Source organism: Molothrus ater, chromosome Z (assembly GCF_012460135.2).
Source record: "Molothrus ater isolate BHLD 08-10-18 breed brown headed cowbird chromosome Z, BPBGC_Mater_1.1, whole genome shotgun sequence".
In the NCBI taxonomy this organism is placed as follows: domain Eukaryota; kingdom Metazoa; phylum Chordata; class Aves; order Passeriformes; family Icteridae; genus Molothrus; species Molothrus ater.
In genome coordinates, this window is record NC_050511.2 from 62137190 (window position 1) to 62152831 (window position 15642).

Here is a 15642-nt window from a genome sequence, read left to right on the forward strand (position 1 = left end):
CTCCTGCATTTCTGGACCTCCCCTGGGTCTCTCTGGAAACTGGTACTGGTACCCTTTGGTACTGGGTCTGCAAGGAAACAGCTCTTAAGGACTGTTTACATTGCCTCTCAGCTGGTTTGCAGCATTGTAATCTACTGTTGCAGGACTGAGGTATGCACAAGCCACATGTGAGTAATATTCATATGGCCATGAGCGCTGAGGGAGCAAATGTTCATCTCTAATCTTACTCTGTGGGTGTACAGTTTTATTGGACAGTGGCCTAGGCAAAATGTGATAATAAAGCAGGTCTTAATAAACAGAGTGCCAGATAAGTTTTAACTTTCTCCTGGACAATTTGCAGCTAAAGTACACAATGTGTTATAGCGCTCCCTACAAATAAGCAGGCAAGGACAGAATACATGCTATCAATTTTAGCGGCAACTTCATTTTTTTACCAGACAGTAACTACTATATATCCCACTACTGTAACTTATATTGAGGGGAGGCCACAGTCCTCAGTAGGACTGAGCACAAACACACATTTACAGATCTCAGTGTAATCCATGTACATGAGACAGCAAAGTTAGACCAGAACTACAGGGTTTTTTCCATGATCTGAAATGAATTAATTTGTTAAGAATGCTCCTGAAGATGACTTTTTACCTTCTTCTTTTTTTTTAAATTAAATTCCATTAACAAAGTGTTACCCTTTGATTAAGTTCTCAGCCACAACCGATTCAGCATATTTCACTTCTTCAGGTACCTAATTAGGATGCCAATCTTTGTTCATGTTATTTCTTTGTAATAGAAGTAGTACTTCCAGTGGCTTTGGTGAAATACAACTAGAAGCATTAGATGAACAGAAATCCTCCTTAGACAAAAATCACCTTTAGTCATTGAGTTTCTAACAGCCTCACCTCACAGAGGGGTCTCTGTCAGTTGTCAAAGATGAAAGCAAAGGGACAAGCTCTCCGAGGTCTCTGGGCAGAGAAGCAGGGATATACACAGAAATACATTCAGAGTTTGTGCACTTTAGGAATTTAGTGAGCGTGCTCACATCTGTGCAGCTGAAGTGGGAACTGGTGTTTTTTCACAGTAAGTACCCTAGAATTTGCTGCTATGGGGATTCTGGGTGTTGACAAGAATACGGATAGTTGGCTGAGAAGATCATTTAACCCTGCCAGTAATGAGCTCATTTGAAACAAGCCCCTTCTAATTATCACTTGGTTATGATTGATTCATCACATGCTTTGATGCTCTTATTTAATAAACAGAAATGAACTGCTGGTTTTAAGAACTGCATAAATTTTAGTAAAAAAAGAGCTGCCTTAATGTTATGTCAACTAGTTCCAGACTTATTTTCTCTCCTATACTCTCTGTACGTGTGTGCACACACACGTGTGAATATGTAACTATTGTATACCTCTGTATGGAATGCCTGTATGACATTTTAATGAAGACAGTACTGGATCTTAGCTTATATACACACATTGCACTACAGGTATAAGAATTTTTCTTACCGATTTCACTCATGGATATCCCTGGAGCTAATTGCCCGCTGTTGAAAGAACTATAGGTAAACAAGTTTGGTACAGAGGTGAGGTCATAGATAGGTTCCTGCTTTATCTGTTTGATTCCAGTCATGTCTAAACCAGACTGGTCTGGGGAGGGCTGGGCAGAATCCACGTTGTAATAGCCCTCAGACTTGGGCAGGTCGATGACGTGCCCGTTGGCGTAGGTGCTGCCAGTTTCGCTATTCAGATTGTTCAAGCCATTGCTGATGCTGCTGCTGTAAACCCTGGCCAGAGCTTCTGCCTCACCACTCTGCTGCTGCCGCTGCTCCTGCAGTCGCTGCTGGTGCTTCTGCACTTCAGCATACAAGCTATCCCTCTGCTTCTTGGACATTCTTCCAAATTTCACAGCTGAAAAGCAAAGCACAATGTGAACCATTGTCATCTTTAAATTTTTCTCGATTCCCCTCAACCCCACCACTCTTCTGTCATTAACTTTCAGGGTTAATTTTGCTGTGGAAACACCTTTTTCTGTGGAAATGAGAAAGGATGCAAAGCTTTGCATCACTTACATCTCATAAAGGAAAAAATATTGTGTACTTGAACTTACCAGCTGACAACAAGAACTCCTGTTTGACAGGAGGGCCTCAGTCAAGCAATTCACTTCCCACTATGAATGTTAAAAAGATCATGCATCCTTTTATATCTCTGTGTTCTCTGAACAACCACCCAGAGCTGCATGAAATGTACAGTCTGTGAATTCATATCCATTTACTAACTTTCCACAAATCTTTACACAGTACACTAAGAAGATTAGTATTCTGGGTGAAAACAAGCCCCAAAAACTTATTACTGTGTGCTCTCAATGGGGTGTTATCTTCCTACTTAAAAAAAAAAAAAAATTTACAGGTTAGAACCTAGGGGAAAATAACAGATTTGAAGGTAAACAGCACAAATGAATGTTATCTTTTCCACTGAGCAAAGTCTTAGGGATTTATGCAATCTCCATTTCAATAACCTTCATGCACAAATCCATGCACTCCCTCTGATGAGAAAGGGAGGAAAATATAAGAAAGTAAACCATTTTCCCCAGAAACAGGGTTCATTACACCGAGATTGAAATTTTCAAAGGTGACAGGCTGATTGCTGTGGAACTACGAGGAGTAAATTCACAGCCTGTATATACAGTAGATCACAGCTGATTATCACTCTCCACCCCCATCTCTCTATAAATTCTGGTCTTTTACTGGACTAGATCTTGGGATCTTAGAGCAGAGACAGTTGTTGATTGTGCTCTAAAACGAATGAGAGATACATCCAACAGAATTCATCAGAACAGGTAAGGGGACATAGCTCCAGAAATACAGAGTTCTACGTATTATGAGGTGTATTTTCTATATTGTGTATTTCCAGTCTGTCTGAAATTTGGATCAATTCAGAATCATATTTATTAGCACATGACTCTCATTTAGCCCTTGAGAAGAGTATGAACTTATATGTGGATAAATATAAAATTCTTCATTCAGGAAAAAGAACAGAAGAAGTAGAGCACAATATGAAAATACAGTGCCAGAACAACAAGGTGACAGCTGCTTTATTTTCACTTTTTTTTTTACATCAAGAGGGTTTTTTTCTTATTGCCAACCTCAGTTTAGTTGCAGCCCTACATTCAGGCTACAAGTTACCTCATACAAACTCAGCCTGCCCCTGGAATCAGTGCATGGTATGCTGCATATCCTTATGGACAATATACAATGACTGTATTTGAAATAATTTTGAATAATGCAATTGTATTTTCTTCAAATTTAGGGCCTCGGCAATAAAACCAATGTTTATCCTCATTATATATTCATTAATTGGATTCTCCAGCTGCTGTCAATTAGCATCCTGCCTCTGCGTGATAAAAATGCATTTATTACATGGCTGAGAGGTAAAAATCAAATTAAGTTTTCTGTCAAAAAATTCACACACCCAATTTTAAATTTGCAAGAGCTCTTAGTAGTCTTAATCCTCAACAATCATAAAGACCTTTACAACAACTAGGACAGAACAAAGTGATGCTCTTGGAAGAATCTCCTTTTGTCTCTCTGCAGTGGTCCCTGAATTACTGGTTGGGAAGATGGCACTGTCAGTCACATTAAAATGCTCCTGTGATTTACCTTAAATCATTGGAAGATACTATTTTCAGGAGGAAAGCATGTGCTGCTAAATTTTTGAAATGTTACTTCTTTAATCACCATGAAGAATTAGGAGCTAGGGTGTCAAGTAAACTGGGTGCTAGGACCAAAAAGAATTTATGGACTAAAGGCCATTCCCAGGCGAGGCTGGTAAACAAGTAACTTCAATGAGGCATAAGACACACAGAGGTAGAAGAAGACCTATTATGGTCCAAATTTTGACAAGTTTATAGTCTGTGGACTGTCGAAATAAATGGTTCTTTATGCAACTTCTCCATCAGTGACTCATTTTAAAAATACACATTTTGAGTCAACATTTTAAGAGAGAAAATTGCTTCCAGGAAATTGAAATTAATATAAACTGCTTAAAAAAATTAGAACATTTTCCTCTAATACTTTCTCACTATATGAAACACGTTTTTGAGCTGGAAACTCCCTGCTCGAGGAGTGGTGCCCAGGGCATGTCAGCTGTGGGCAACTTTGCCCAAGCCTCCCATTGCCTGCAGCTTTGGTGTGCTGCATGTTCTCAGCCTGCTGATATTGGCTGGTCACACCACCACCTGGAAGGTGGAACAGAGCTCTACAAGGAGCACAGGATCCTGAGATGGCATAGACTGTGGAGCTTTCCTCTTGCATAGGATATACTTTCAGTACTAAATTAGGAAACTTTCTTCTGAAGACCCAGATAGGGACAGGAGGCAATGTGCAAGTAAAAGAAATGGGGTTTCTTCCAATGCAAAATATTTTGGTCAAGTGCACTGAAAAAAAACAAACAGAAACCCCTAATGATATCAAGGTGTAAATTTGTGTAGGGTTGCATCTCCTTACTACCAGTTCTTTAAAGATCTCAGGGAAATGGATGCTTTCACACATCAATATTAAATGTTAAGAAAAATGCTGATTTTTAATGTAATACTTAATGTAAACCCACCTCACCAGAGATGACTTTTTTGTGCTCTGTTCTTTTGATTAGAATAACATATTTCACTTCTGCCTCTTTTTGCTCTAAACTGATGCTGCTCTCCATTTTGTGATTTTCCTCACCCCTGCCCATGAAAATAGCCTTCTTTGTTAAGTGGATGGCAAAAATTGGCTCACAGCGCACGCATTACAAAGCATGGAGCTTCTCCTCTCTCCTTTTGCAGAAATCTACAGGGAGTTTAAGTAAGTCAGCAGCGAAGAAAAGTTTCAAAGGGCTTAGATGTGAGGCACGGATTTGACTCCTTACCATCTCGAGACATTCCCAGGGCAAGACATTTCTGCAGTCGGCAGTGCTGGCAGCGATTTCTGTTGGTTCTGTCAATTAAACAGTTTCTCTGTCTTGGACAGGAATAGGATGCGTTGTTCTGCTGACTCCTCCGAAAGAATCCCTTGGGGCAAGAGAGCAGGAAAGACCAAGCATTACCACAAGTACATTTATGTGTGTGAGCATGCATGCAGACACACACACACACAGACAGAGGAGCATGCAAACAACTACAGCAAACCACTGTTTAGAGCACTGCTACTTATGCTGTGGCTCTGCAGATATGGTGGTATTGTATTAAAGAACATCTAAGTATAATAAGGAGAACTGTGTATTATTCTGTAAAGAATATAATTCTGCTTTGTTAAAAACTAAATTATGTTACAGAATGCATTTTTACTATGGAATAATGACCCCGTATCATCGAATACTTGCTCCTAATAGAGGAAAAACTTGTAAGCATTTGTAAGAGATGACTTCAAAATACTTGTTTTGACATTTCTCCCTTTAATGAAGAGACTAACTGTAACTGTAGAGGTAACTGTTACTGGGTACACATAGCATGAGAAGCTTAAGTCTCCTGTTCACTTTTACTTGGCAGATGTTGATCTGATCTGGAGAGGCATATGATTCAGGACTGAAGGGATTAAAATTCAGTCTTCACAAAAGCACTAGGATATAATGACTGTATCAAGTAAAGCCAACACACAAAGGAGAAAGCAACACCTTTAGGCACTACCATGAGAATGTAATGGTATTTTCCATGGGCTGTTTGTCTAGAATTCTGAGGGCTAGAGGGGAAGTATATACACCTAGGTCTTTATGAGCTGCCAGCTGCTACGGGGTGGTGTCAAGAGTGGTGCCGAAAGGTGCTTCTCCTGTTATGGTAGAAGTGACATGAAGCAGCTGAGGTGACAAGAGGAATGAAACCAGGAGGTGAAGAGAAACGAAAGTAAATAGATCTATACCAAAAAAGAAAAAAAGGTCAGGAGTATCTGTAAGTCCAGAGGGAAAATAAAGTAGAGAACTCCCCTAACCAGTTTGGCAACTTTAAATGCAAGCAGTGCAGGTTGTGGTGGGAAAGCTGAAGGATAGCCTGGCCACTGGCTATGAGTAGTAAAACAGCAGAAATATTACTGCAGTTACACCAGTCACCAGAAGTGACACCAAAGTGCTTGTGCCTTTCTGGGGTGGCTTGCAAACACCTTGGAATAAAGCCAGAAAGCAACAGCTGACTTCATTTATCAGGCAAAAAATAGGGCATCTCTGCAGAGGTTGATGGATGTTAACACTGAGCAATGGACAAAGTCACAAGGTGACAGTGCTACAGGCCTCAGCTCACTTGCTACAGCTTATACATGAATTCTCTCTCAGGTCCTGGTGAGCTGAATGAGGGTGGTGTGGTGTCAGTGACAGTGACAGGCATGGTGCTCCACCAAAGTCACTGCCAGTGTGAGCACAGAGACCCACCTGAACTGGGTCGAGCTTGTTCTATCAGTGATTACAGTGTATCTAAAATAAAAAATAAATTTTATGACTCATACTTTTCAGAAAATAGATGTCCTTTGAGGGAACTCTCAGAAAAATTCTGGTGGAAAGTTAGCTGATCTTAGCTGACCAAAACTTTCCTGATATAGTAGAACTGACTTTAATTTAAGACTAAATAGATGTTAATTGTATATGTCTTTGCTGAACTTTATAGCCAGTATTGGCTTTGACTTGTGAAGATTTTCTGTTTTCAGTTTTAGATTTTAGCAGCATCTATGGATTTCAAGAAAATATTAATTCAGTAATGTTAAAAAAACACTCAACCATTTAGCATTGACAGTGCTTTCTCCTGCAGTACTTTTTGTTCTCTTTAAGGTGGATCTCATCTCAGAGGAATTTGTTTCATCTTTGCCCTCCTTAGGAAAAAAGGACCATATAATGTATCAAGGGTTACATAAGAGAATTAATTTACAGCGGGTAATTAATTTTTCTGAGGAGAATTTTATGTTCTCATTCTCCTGCATAAGATCTAAATGTTGTTTTATAAAATAGAGATAATACTTTCACTTTTTTATTTTTATGTTATCTTTATATAGATTTGGCTACATTGTTTTAAATTGGAATAATTCAATTTTGTGTTAAGGAAGATGTATTTCATAGCTGAGGAGCTAAAGAGTCAAAGACAGATTTCTCAATATGGGCAACAAGTCTTTGAACAGATCCCTTCAGCCACCACCCACAGCCAGTCTGAGAAAGGAAATTGCTGAATGAACTGCTTTCTAATTCATGACAAAACAGTGACAGAAAGTACTTTGCTGTGGGGGAAGGCACACGAAATGATAAAAGGCTTCTTAGTGAAGAAGTAGTTGCAGAGATAGATGTGATGCAAACTTATCTTCAGGTTTCACCCTTTCTATAAGAATAGTGTCAGACCTGCAAACTCACTCAGCGGGTCCAGCAGGCCCACTGCATGTGCACATTCAGCATAAGGCAGGCATACATACAAACCAACAGCAGTATTTCAGATGACCCTTAAGCACTTAGAATGTGGATCTGCCACAGTATAGCTAATGCAGCAACACAGAGTTAAAGGATTTTCTGTTCCTTGAAGTTTGCAGCACTGCCATTGGCACTGTAATTCTCGGATGCAGTATCCACCAGGCTGCCAGGTGCCTGGCTCAACATGTGTGCATGCTTGTGGAGTGATTCCACCTTCTTTCTTCCACTCATGGCCTCTATTCTTAATAATTTCAGGTTTCCAACAAACCGAGACAAAAAGAGCTAGAAATGATGAGTATGCAGGCTGAGTGAATAGCTATTTAAGTGCTGAGCACTTAAATGGATAGCAGAGCTGCACTGCCAGAAACAGTGTTCACCTTAACAGGGAGCTCTGACAGACTGGGATGCCTCCCAGTGGAACTGACACAAAAAACTGACACCTTTTTTTCACACAGGCTCACAAAACAAGATTAGACTAATTGATCTGATACAGCAAAACTGGCACAAACCCAATAGGGGTTAAAACTTAAAAGTGGAAGAGAATCTCTTTATCTCAATAAGCAGTCTACTCACTGAGCACAGTGGTATCATCTCCTCTTGAGGCACACACAGGGGTTAGCATTAACCCTAATTATTTCTACGGAAGACTATACCCCTAGACAGTCTGTGGGCTCTGAGTACTGAGAGAAGATGCTCTTTTTCTGCTTAAAGTAATTTCCTTCCATAGCTTTTGTGCCAATTTTGAAGTATCAGATCAATTAGTTTAATCCTGTTTCATGTGATCATCATAAGAAGATGGTTATTTCTAGTCTAGTGCCACAGTAAGACAAAGACACACTGCAAATTGTTCTGTTTACAATTGTCAATGTTCCTGAAAAAAACCCTTGATCTTTACCAGTTGGTTCTCAATGTACTGGCAGTAAAGCATTTCTTTTGCAAATGGGTGCACCCAAATTTTCAGATTTTTTAGCTACTCTAATACTTTGCAAAGCATTAGCTACAGACTTGTGATTTCACACTGCAATAGGCACCCATTTTCCAATGTCCTAGGTTCTGTGTTCCACGTACAAGAAATCAGAGACACTGCCTCTCTACCTTTGCAATTTCCCATTTACGATTAAAACTGAAATACCAACATGTGGTATGAAACTCTTGTTTGTCATGAGTAATAATGTAATTCCTTAGATAATAAAATCGCAGACAATTTTTAAAATTGAAAATTGAAGCCTTTCTTCTCATTGAGTGGGTCTGATTTGCATTATTTGAACTAATGCCTGAAATAATATGTTGATATGTCTAAGCAGCAAGTTTATGCATTTCCCCCTCTCCACCCCTTTTCTTAACTTCCAGTTCCCAGCAACTGCTCCTGCACTAATGCCTTTAAGAAGACAAAGAATCCTTTTACATGGCTCATAATGTAAGGCATTCTTTCTTTTTGAGATTACAATTTGGTCTGCAGATTGTGCAAAAGGAGATAAAAAAGGACCCAAATCACACCTGTAAGCTCTCAAAAAAGGCTGACCAGAAGTAACATGCCAACTGTAATGCTACATGGGTTGTATAGGGAACAAGATAAGAAATCCACCTCCTTCAAAGCTGATTTAAGGCAGAACAGGTGTGACTTCCAGTTGCCAGCCTATATTGGTGTCAGCACTTACACTGCACCAGATGTAATTAATTCATGTTTCAAACAAGGAGGTAGCGCTAAAGACTATTTGATAAAATGGAAAGCAACTAGGAAAATTAGGCATGAAATGTGTCTTTATCATCAGTAGGCTTTACAACCATTGGCACCACTTGTTTGAAAGCTTGTAAGAGTGTATCATTGTACAGAGGTGCCTGAGGCTAATGCAAATGATGATGACTACGCTGTATTAAAATCTCATACCTTGCAGCCTTCACATGTGATGACTCCATAGTGTATTCCAGAGGATTTATCACCACAAATTTTGCACGGTATCACTTCAATTTGTGCTGAAAGAGAAAACAAGGCAGATATTTTGAGTATATAATTGTATTAATTTCTTTTTTTCCCAAAATGAGATCTTTAGAAATAGAGAGTAGATAACCAGTTGAACCCCAACAATACAAAAATGCTTTGTATTGTATGTCTGTTTCTGAATGCTTTTGTTTGGCAAATTTTAAATGCTTCACATTATGTAGTTTCTGCCACATCCCACAAAACTCTTCAACATTTCAAAATGTCTCACAATTAGTAAGCTTTACTCATATTCCCTTTTTAAAGTTTTTTTTTTTTACTGGTTAATTTTATAATTATTACAAATGATTATTGCTAATGACAGTCATTAGGGGTCCTAAAGAATAATCTGGATTGTCCTTTCCTACATATTTCAAATATTTGTGACTTTCCATTTTTCTGAGGTAGAGACACAGTGTGTATTTTGATGCCCTTTTTAAAGAAGAGTAGACATGATGAAGTTTTCACTTTCTTCAAATTATGTTCAAGACATGAAGATACCAATACCACTGTCAGAGACAGGCAGGTAAAAGCTTGCTTCATCTTCCTGTCTTCATACCACTTGTTTTAATACTAGGTCATTGGCAGGCAAGGCCCCCAGATGGAGTTCAGGTAGCCAGTGGCTATGTGCTGGGAGAGTCAGGTACAGCCTGAAAAATGTTTACTTATGAATGTGCTTCAGATCCTTTTATAAACATAGTGGTCATCTGATTCTGAGAAGGAAAACACATTTCATTATCTTTTAAATTTTTTTTTGTAAACGCAACTGTTTGATTCTCTCAATTACTTTGAATCCTGTGTCTTTCCTTTGATGATGCTGTAAGAGCACATTAGACATGTTAGGAAAAGCTGTGCCTTTATTTAAGTCAGATGAACTGAAAAGAAATGTTAAACTTGTTTTCTCTCCCTTTCATTTTCTTCTGTAGGATGCATTCCTCCCTGCTATTCTCCTCCTACTTTTTTTTCTCCTGGCAGATGCTGTTTCTCCATGCCCAGGGCAGGAACAGCAGCAGTTCTCTGCAACTCAAGTCATCCATCAAATCCTTGAGTAGAAAAGCTTTTTTAGTAGAGCTAGCCCAAGCACAAGGATAGGTAACTGTTAGTACGTTTAACAAGACACGGATAACTCTAAAATGGATTGAGACAGAGAAATAAGATTATTGTCCAGATGCTAATCCTAAAAAGAGCATTCCATTTCAAACTTGTGGGCTGTTGAAAAGATTAAAAAAAACTGGAAAAAAAAGGATGCATAAAAATGACTGCAATTGTAAGCTAAGCACTAAATATGCCTGCACAGTGGATACTGTGAAAATATAATCATATAGCCTGGATTATGCCCTGTTTCTACTTATGATTATCATTTATCTCTTTTAGCAGAAGCCAGAAGTTTCCTTCCTACTACTTCCTTCCTCCCACCACCTTGTAGTTAAATAACCAAAACTCACTACTGTGTCCCAGCGAGCCACCACCACCACACTTCCCACTGAAAGGTGCATTGCATACACTACTCCTTTATCCTCCTATTTAGTGCAGAGGCTTAAGGGGTAAACTGCACAGTTTATTAGTCATTATTATTTGCAGGCCCTCTACTTTGGAAAGTCAATTAACTATTCCCTTGGGACAGCATATTCCAAGGGACCCAGGCAAGAGGAACTTATGGACGGCTGAAGAGACTTTAACTCCTCACTGTGAGCTCATTTTCTTGACATACTCTTTCTGATCTAGCATAATTTTAGGTTCAGGCAAGTAAACCAGTTTTAAAACTGCTCCTAATCCATGTTAGAGGGAACAGAGGGAACTCCTTAACAGAGAATTACTTGCAGTTCTTTGGAAATTTTTCCAGGTTGGTCCTGCTCAAACATTCCTATGCCTTATGCCCACTAGGATAAAAAACCCTTTAAATATGTGCCTCCAGGCACTGCTGTTTATGAGGCTACTTTGAGTAACTGCTCACAGGTCTCTGCCTGAGAGTCATGTGGATGGAGGAAGTCTCAGCTCTGGGACCATGTGCTGCTTTATGTTATATTGACATATGTCAACGTCAGAGGCAGGAACTTCAATGAGAAGAGAAAGAAATCTTCAGGAAAAGACAAGACGGAGAAAAAAAAACACCACAAAAATATCAAGGTACTTTTAATGTGACTTGCATATACCATTTGTAACTCTGATAGGAACAGAGAGAGAAGAATTTATCCTGAGACGCTGATTGCAATTAGCACAGTACTTTTTACTGTAAGCAAACAACAATTCCCTGCATGAGTCTCAATTATAAGCTCTACATTCATGGTATTTGTGGATCAAGTCCCTAAATGCTAAGGCTTTGGGTTTCAATTAATATGTAAAAATATTTTAGACTTGTGACTCTTCAGTTAATTCAAATCTTTATTTGAAAATAACCATTCTATAAATTAGTAAATTCAGTTTTTTCTAGGAAATTGCAACCATTTCTTTTAAGACAACTCACAGAAAAGACATTCTTAGGACACAAAAGGCATTTGAATAAGTTTGGAAAAGTGTATTTTGCTACTGTCCCTGACATTTCTTTAGTGAAAGAGCCAAACAGTTTCAGGATTCCTAATAGAAATCTTGATTGTACAGGCCAGATAAAAAAGAAACCACTGTATTCCCAGAAGAGTCTTGAGATACTGTAATGAACATAGAGAATACCATGTTTCTTTTGCAGATATAATCACAGTTCACAGACTGCAGAATATTCTGAGTTGAAAGGGACACACAAGAATCCTCAAGTTCAACTCTTAAGTGAGTGGCCTGCATGGGGATTGAACACACCGCCTTGGCATTAGTAGTTGACACAGGGTACTGCACTTTTTGCACATTCTGGTTTTATTTGTCCACCTATGATCTTATGTTATTTTATCTTGTGTTATTCTTACTCCCTTCACCTATTAAGCTAACAAACAGTTCAGGGAGCTGCATATCTGACTTTCTTTACAGCTATTATAAAATAAGCAGCTTTCTTCTGAACTCCTTAAAAATATAAAATGCATTGACTAAGTGCCACTTCCTAAATATTGAAGGCAAAAATTAAATGAACAAACAATAGTGGAGTTGCCACAATGGTAGCTTTCACCAGCACAGGAACAGAACTGACAAATCTCAATGTGATAAACTTGAAGAAGGAATTAGAGCAAAACTACTTAGCTCCACTTTGAAAGCCTTTCCACTTGTCTTCTCACCCATTTTCCTCTGATACTATGAGCAAGAAAAATGGCTCCTACCTCTTTTCAAGCAAGTCTCAATCTGAGCCCACTTGTCCAATTTTTCAGTAAGCACGTTGAGATGTACCACTCAACAAAAGCCTGCAAAACCACTATCACCCTAATGTCTAAGAAAACATTTATAATGGTTGCTGCACAGTGATTGCCCCCTACCACCAGCTGTAGCATAATTCCTCAGTACCACAGAGTCATGTCTCTGCAATATTAATCTCTTATTCTATACTTAAGTTGAAAGTTCTTTAGGACAGGAAACTGCCTCCATTTTTATGGGACAGTCTAGAAAATGTAATGCCACAATGGAAATTAATTAATTCTACCTGACAAGTAATTCTCATCCACAGATGATGGCATAACAACCTGGAATCTAATTCAGTCTCTTATGAAAACAGAAAGTAGGGTGGAATTGTATCAAGGAAGTAAATCTAAAATTGTCTCATATATTTGAAATGAACAGTTACATATAAACAAATCAGTAATTAGAAACATCTTCAAACAAAACATTAGCTCAAATGTGCTGCAAGAAAAATCAAAAGCACACTGCTGGGTTTTCTTTTTTTCACCAATAGAATATTACACATAGACAAAAAAATCCTAAAGGCAGGAAAATAATCAGGTTTCAAAAGTTATGTGGGTGAAATTAGGAATGAATCTGTAATGGGAGACAGTTTTCTGAATTCCTCTTGAAAGGAAGGTAAGAGTCAACAAGGCAGTTAACGTGTCAGATGTGTATTTGTGGGGATTGTCATTCACATGCATATGATGCTTAACAGAGAAAAACAAAGCTCATATTTTATATAATTTCAGTTTAATACCTGAAGAACTTCACTTGAGAAAGACAAGACTATAATCTCACAGACCTGTAGCTTTGGTTTAAGGGGGAATAAAGACTTGAGCTTTCAGTATTTAGTTCTTGATCAAAAGAGACTAATAAAGCATTCCAGGAAAAAACTTCGAAAAGGAAGTCCATTCTCTAATCAGTAGATCCAAGAAAGGTTGCACTTGGAAGCATCAAGGCTAATCAGAAAACTGATAGTGAAAAAAACCCAACTGCTTCACCTTTCAAGAATTCCCATCACCCTTTTTTTTGGAGTTCCTCAAAAATTGCTGGTAGATTGGCCTAGTTCACTTTCATGTTTAGATTCCCAACTGATTTCAAATTAAGTACATTCACCATTTTTATCTACTTGCCAACTCTGCCTTTTTTATCCTGACCTCTGTGAGTAGGAAATGCTTTTTTTCCTTGCATGTAACTGTCAGTAGAAGTTTCCATGGTAAGTTAGGCTGGCAATGAGATCTTGGCATCCCCTTTGCTACTGGAATAGATGTTCTCTAGCTTCTCAGCAAGATGTTAGGTGCTTTGCATTTAATAATCTGAAAATATACAGCTGAGGATACTACTTATGTTTAGAGCCTCTGTCATACATCATGCAGTGAGACCTATATAGTTAGTAATATCTCAGCAAGTTAATTAATGCCAGATAATGTTAATTAAAGTCTGTAGCTACATTAGCTGTCAATCATAACCCAAATGAGCCATTAGAGGAAACCGATATGGTGCAGTTAACCCAGAAAACTAATGTTTTCATAAAATCTCAGCACTTTTGCACAGAGATACATTAAACTCTGACTGTGGGTCTGGCCCCTGGATTTGTTATAGCAACAGAGACTCTCTGCAAAGCTGATGGTTCTCAAGTAAGCCAGTACATCTCATGAGCACAGATGTACAAATCTCAAGAAGCAGCAGCGCTTGTATATCTCTGTGTCTCAGTGGGCACAGATATTAGATGTCATCTGTACATAATATATAAAAACGTGTCTTGAGTATCAAGGTAAGCAATAGCCCTAGAATTTGGATATTGAGAAATCTGATAGATCATTGCTCAAAATAGAAATTGGGTACATTAGTGAAAAAATGAATGTTTTTTCCAATAAGTGCATGCAATAGTCATGTCTGATTTCTTTCACTGTCTCACCTCCTAGCTGAAGTTCTTTTAGTTTATAACCAATATCAATTGGAAAGTTATTTGGTAATATGTTTTCTTTTCCCCTTCCTCTTTCATGACTTTCCAGTGGGGAAAAAATGAACAAAAAGTACCCCAAAACAAAACCCAACCCAATCCAACCCAAATTAAACACGATGAATTGTATACCAGCTCCCCTTACAGATCAATTCTGCCTTTTGCATGCCTACTCCAAAGACTACTGAAAAAGAGTATTTTAAAACCTAAAGCTTTTTTCATGGCAAGTTTTTATGTAGTTACTCTCTGCATCCTTATTGTGTGCATTTAAAATCTATTAAAACAAAAGATCAAACCTTAGAAATATGTGTGATGATGACTGTAGAGTGACGAAAAGTTTTAAAATGATGTGGTGTGTATTAGCCTTTTTGTATATGAAGAAATATGCTTATATCTGCACTGTAAATACATACTTTAGAAGATGTCTTCCTGAGTTCCATGGCAATAGTAATGTTTACTGAACATTGTCAAATGGTATGAAATAGCTGAATATGAGTTCAAATGATTATGGCTGCTCCACAGCTAAAGGTAATTTAAAACTGCTCATATTATCTCATCTTTTTGTATCTTATTGCTACACAGTAATTTTGGAGCAAGTCTGGAAAGAATTATATACTTGCCTTTATATTCACCAGAGAAGGTGAAATTATAAGGAGAAAAAATGAGCACAGTATAACAACCTTAAGTACTAATAAGCACTGAAGTAAGAAAAAATGTTTTGTTCAAATACTGTTTCTTTCCTTTCCTAAATGTAATAAGTACAGTGGATCTAGCACTATAATTTAACAATTTATGAATAGCAGAAAGTTGTTACATTTGTGATGATCCAGGGTTACAAATGACATGAGATTTTCAGATAGATTTAATATCTTTTATTAGAGCAAGAGATACATTCTTTTTAAAAGAAACACTTTTGGACCCTTAGCTTTTTATCATAACTTAGATAGGAGCAAAGACTTCAAGCCTCTGCGAGGCTGGATGTTTCTTTGTGAAGCAAAGCCAGCTGT

The 15642-nt window shown here is 38.1% G+C and overlaps 1 protein-coding gene across 1 annotated transcript in view; it reads right to left on the reverse strand.

The window, feature by feature from the left end:
• RORB (RAR related orphan receptor B) overlaps positions 1-15642 on the reverse strand; it is a 137487-nt gene that overhangs the window by 31918 nt on the left and 89927 nt on the right. The window contains exons 2-4 of the mRNA XM_036403333.2: positions 9289-9374; positions 4896-5037; positions 1500-1901 (exon numbers count right to left, since the gene is read on the reverse strand). Of these exons, the coding sequence (XP_036259226.1) occupies positions 1500-1901; positions 4896-5037; positions 9289-9374 (630 nt within the window). The remainder of the gene's footprint in view (positions 1-1499; positions 1902-4895; positions 5038-9288; positions 9375-15642) is intronic.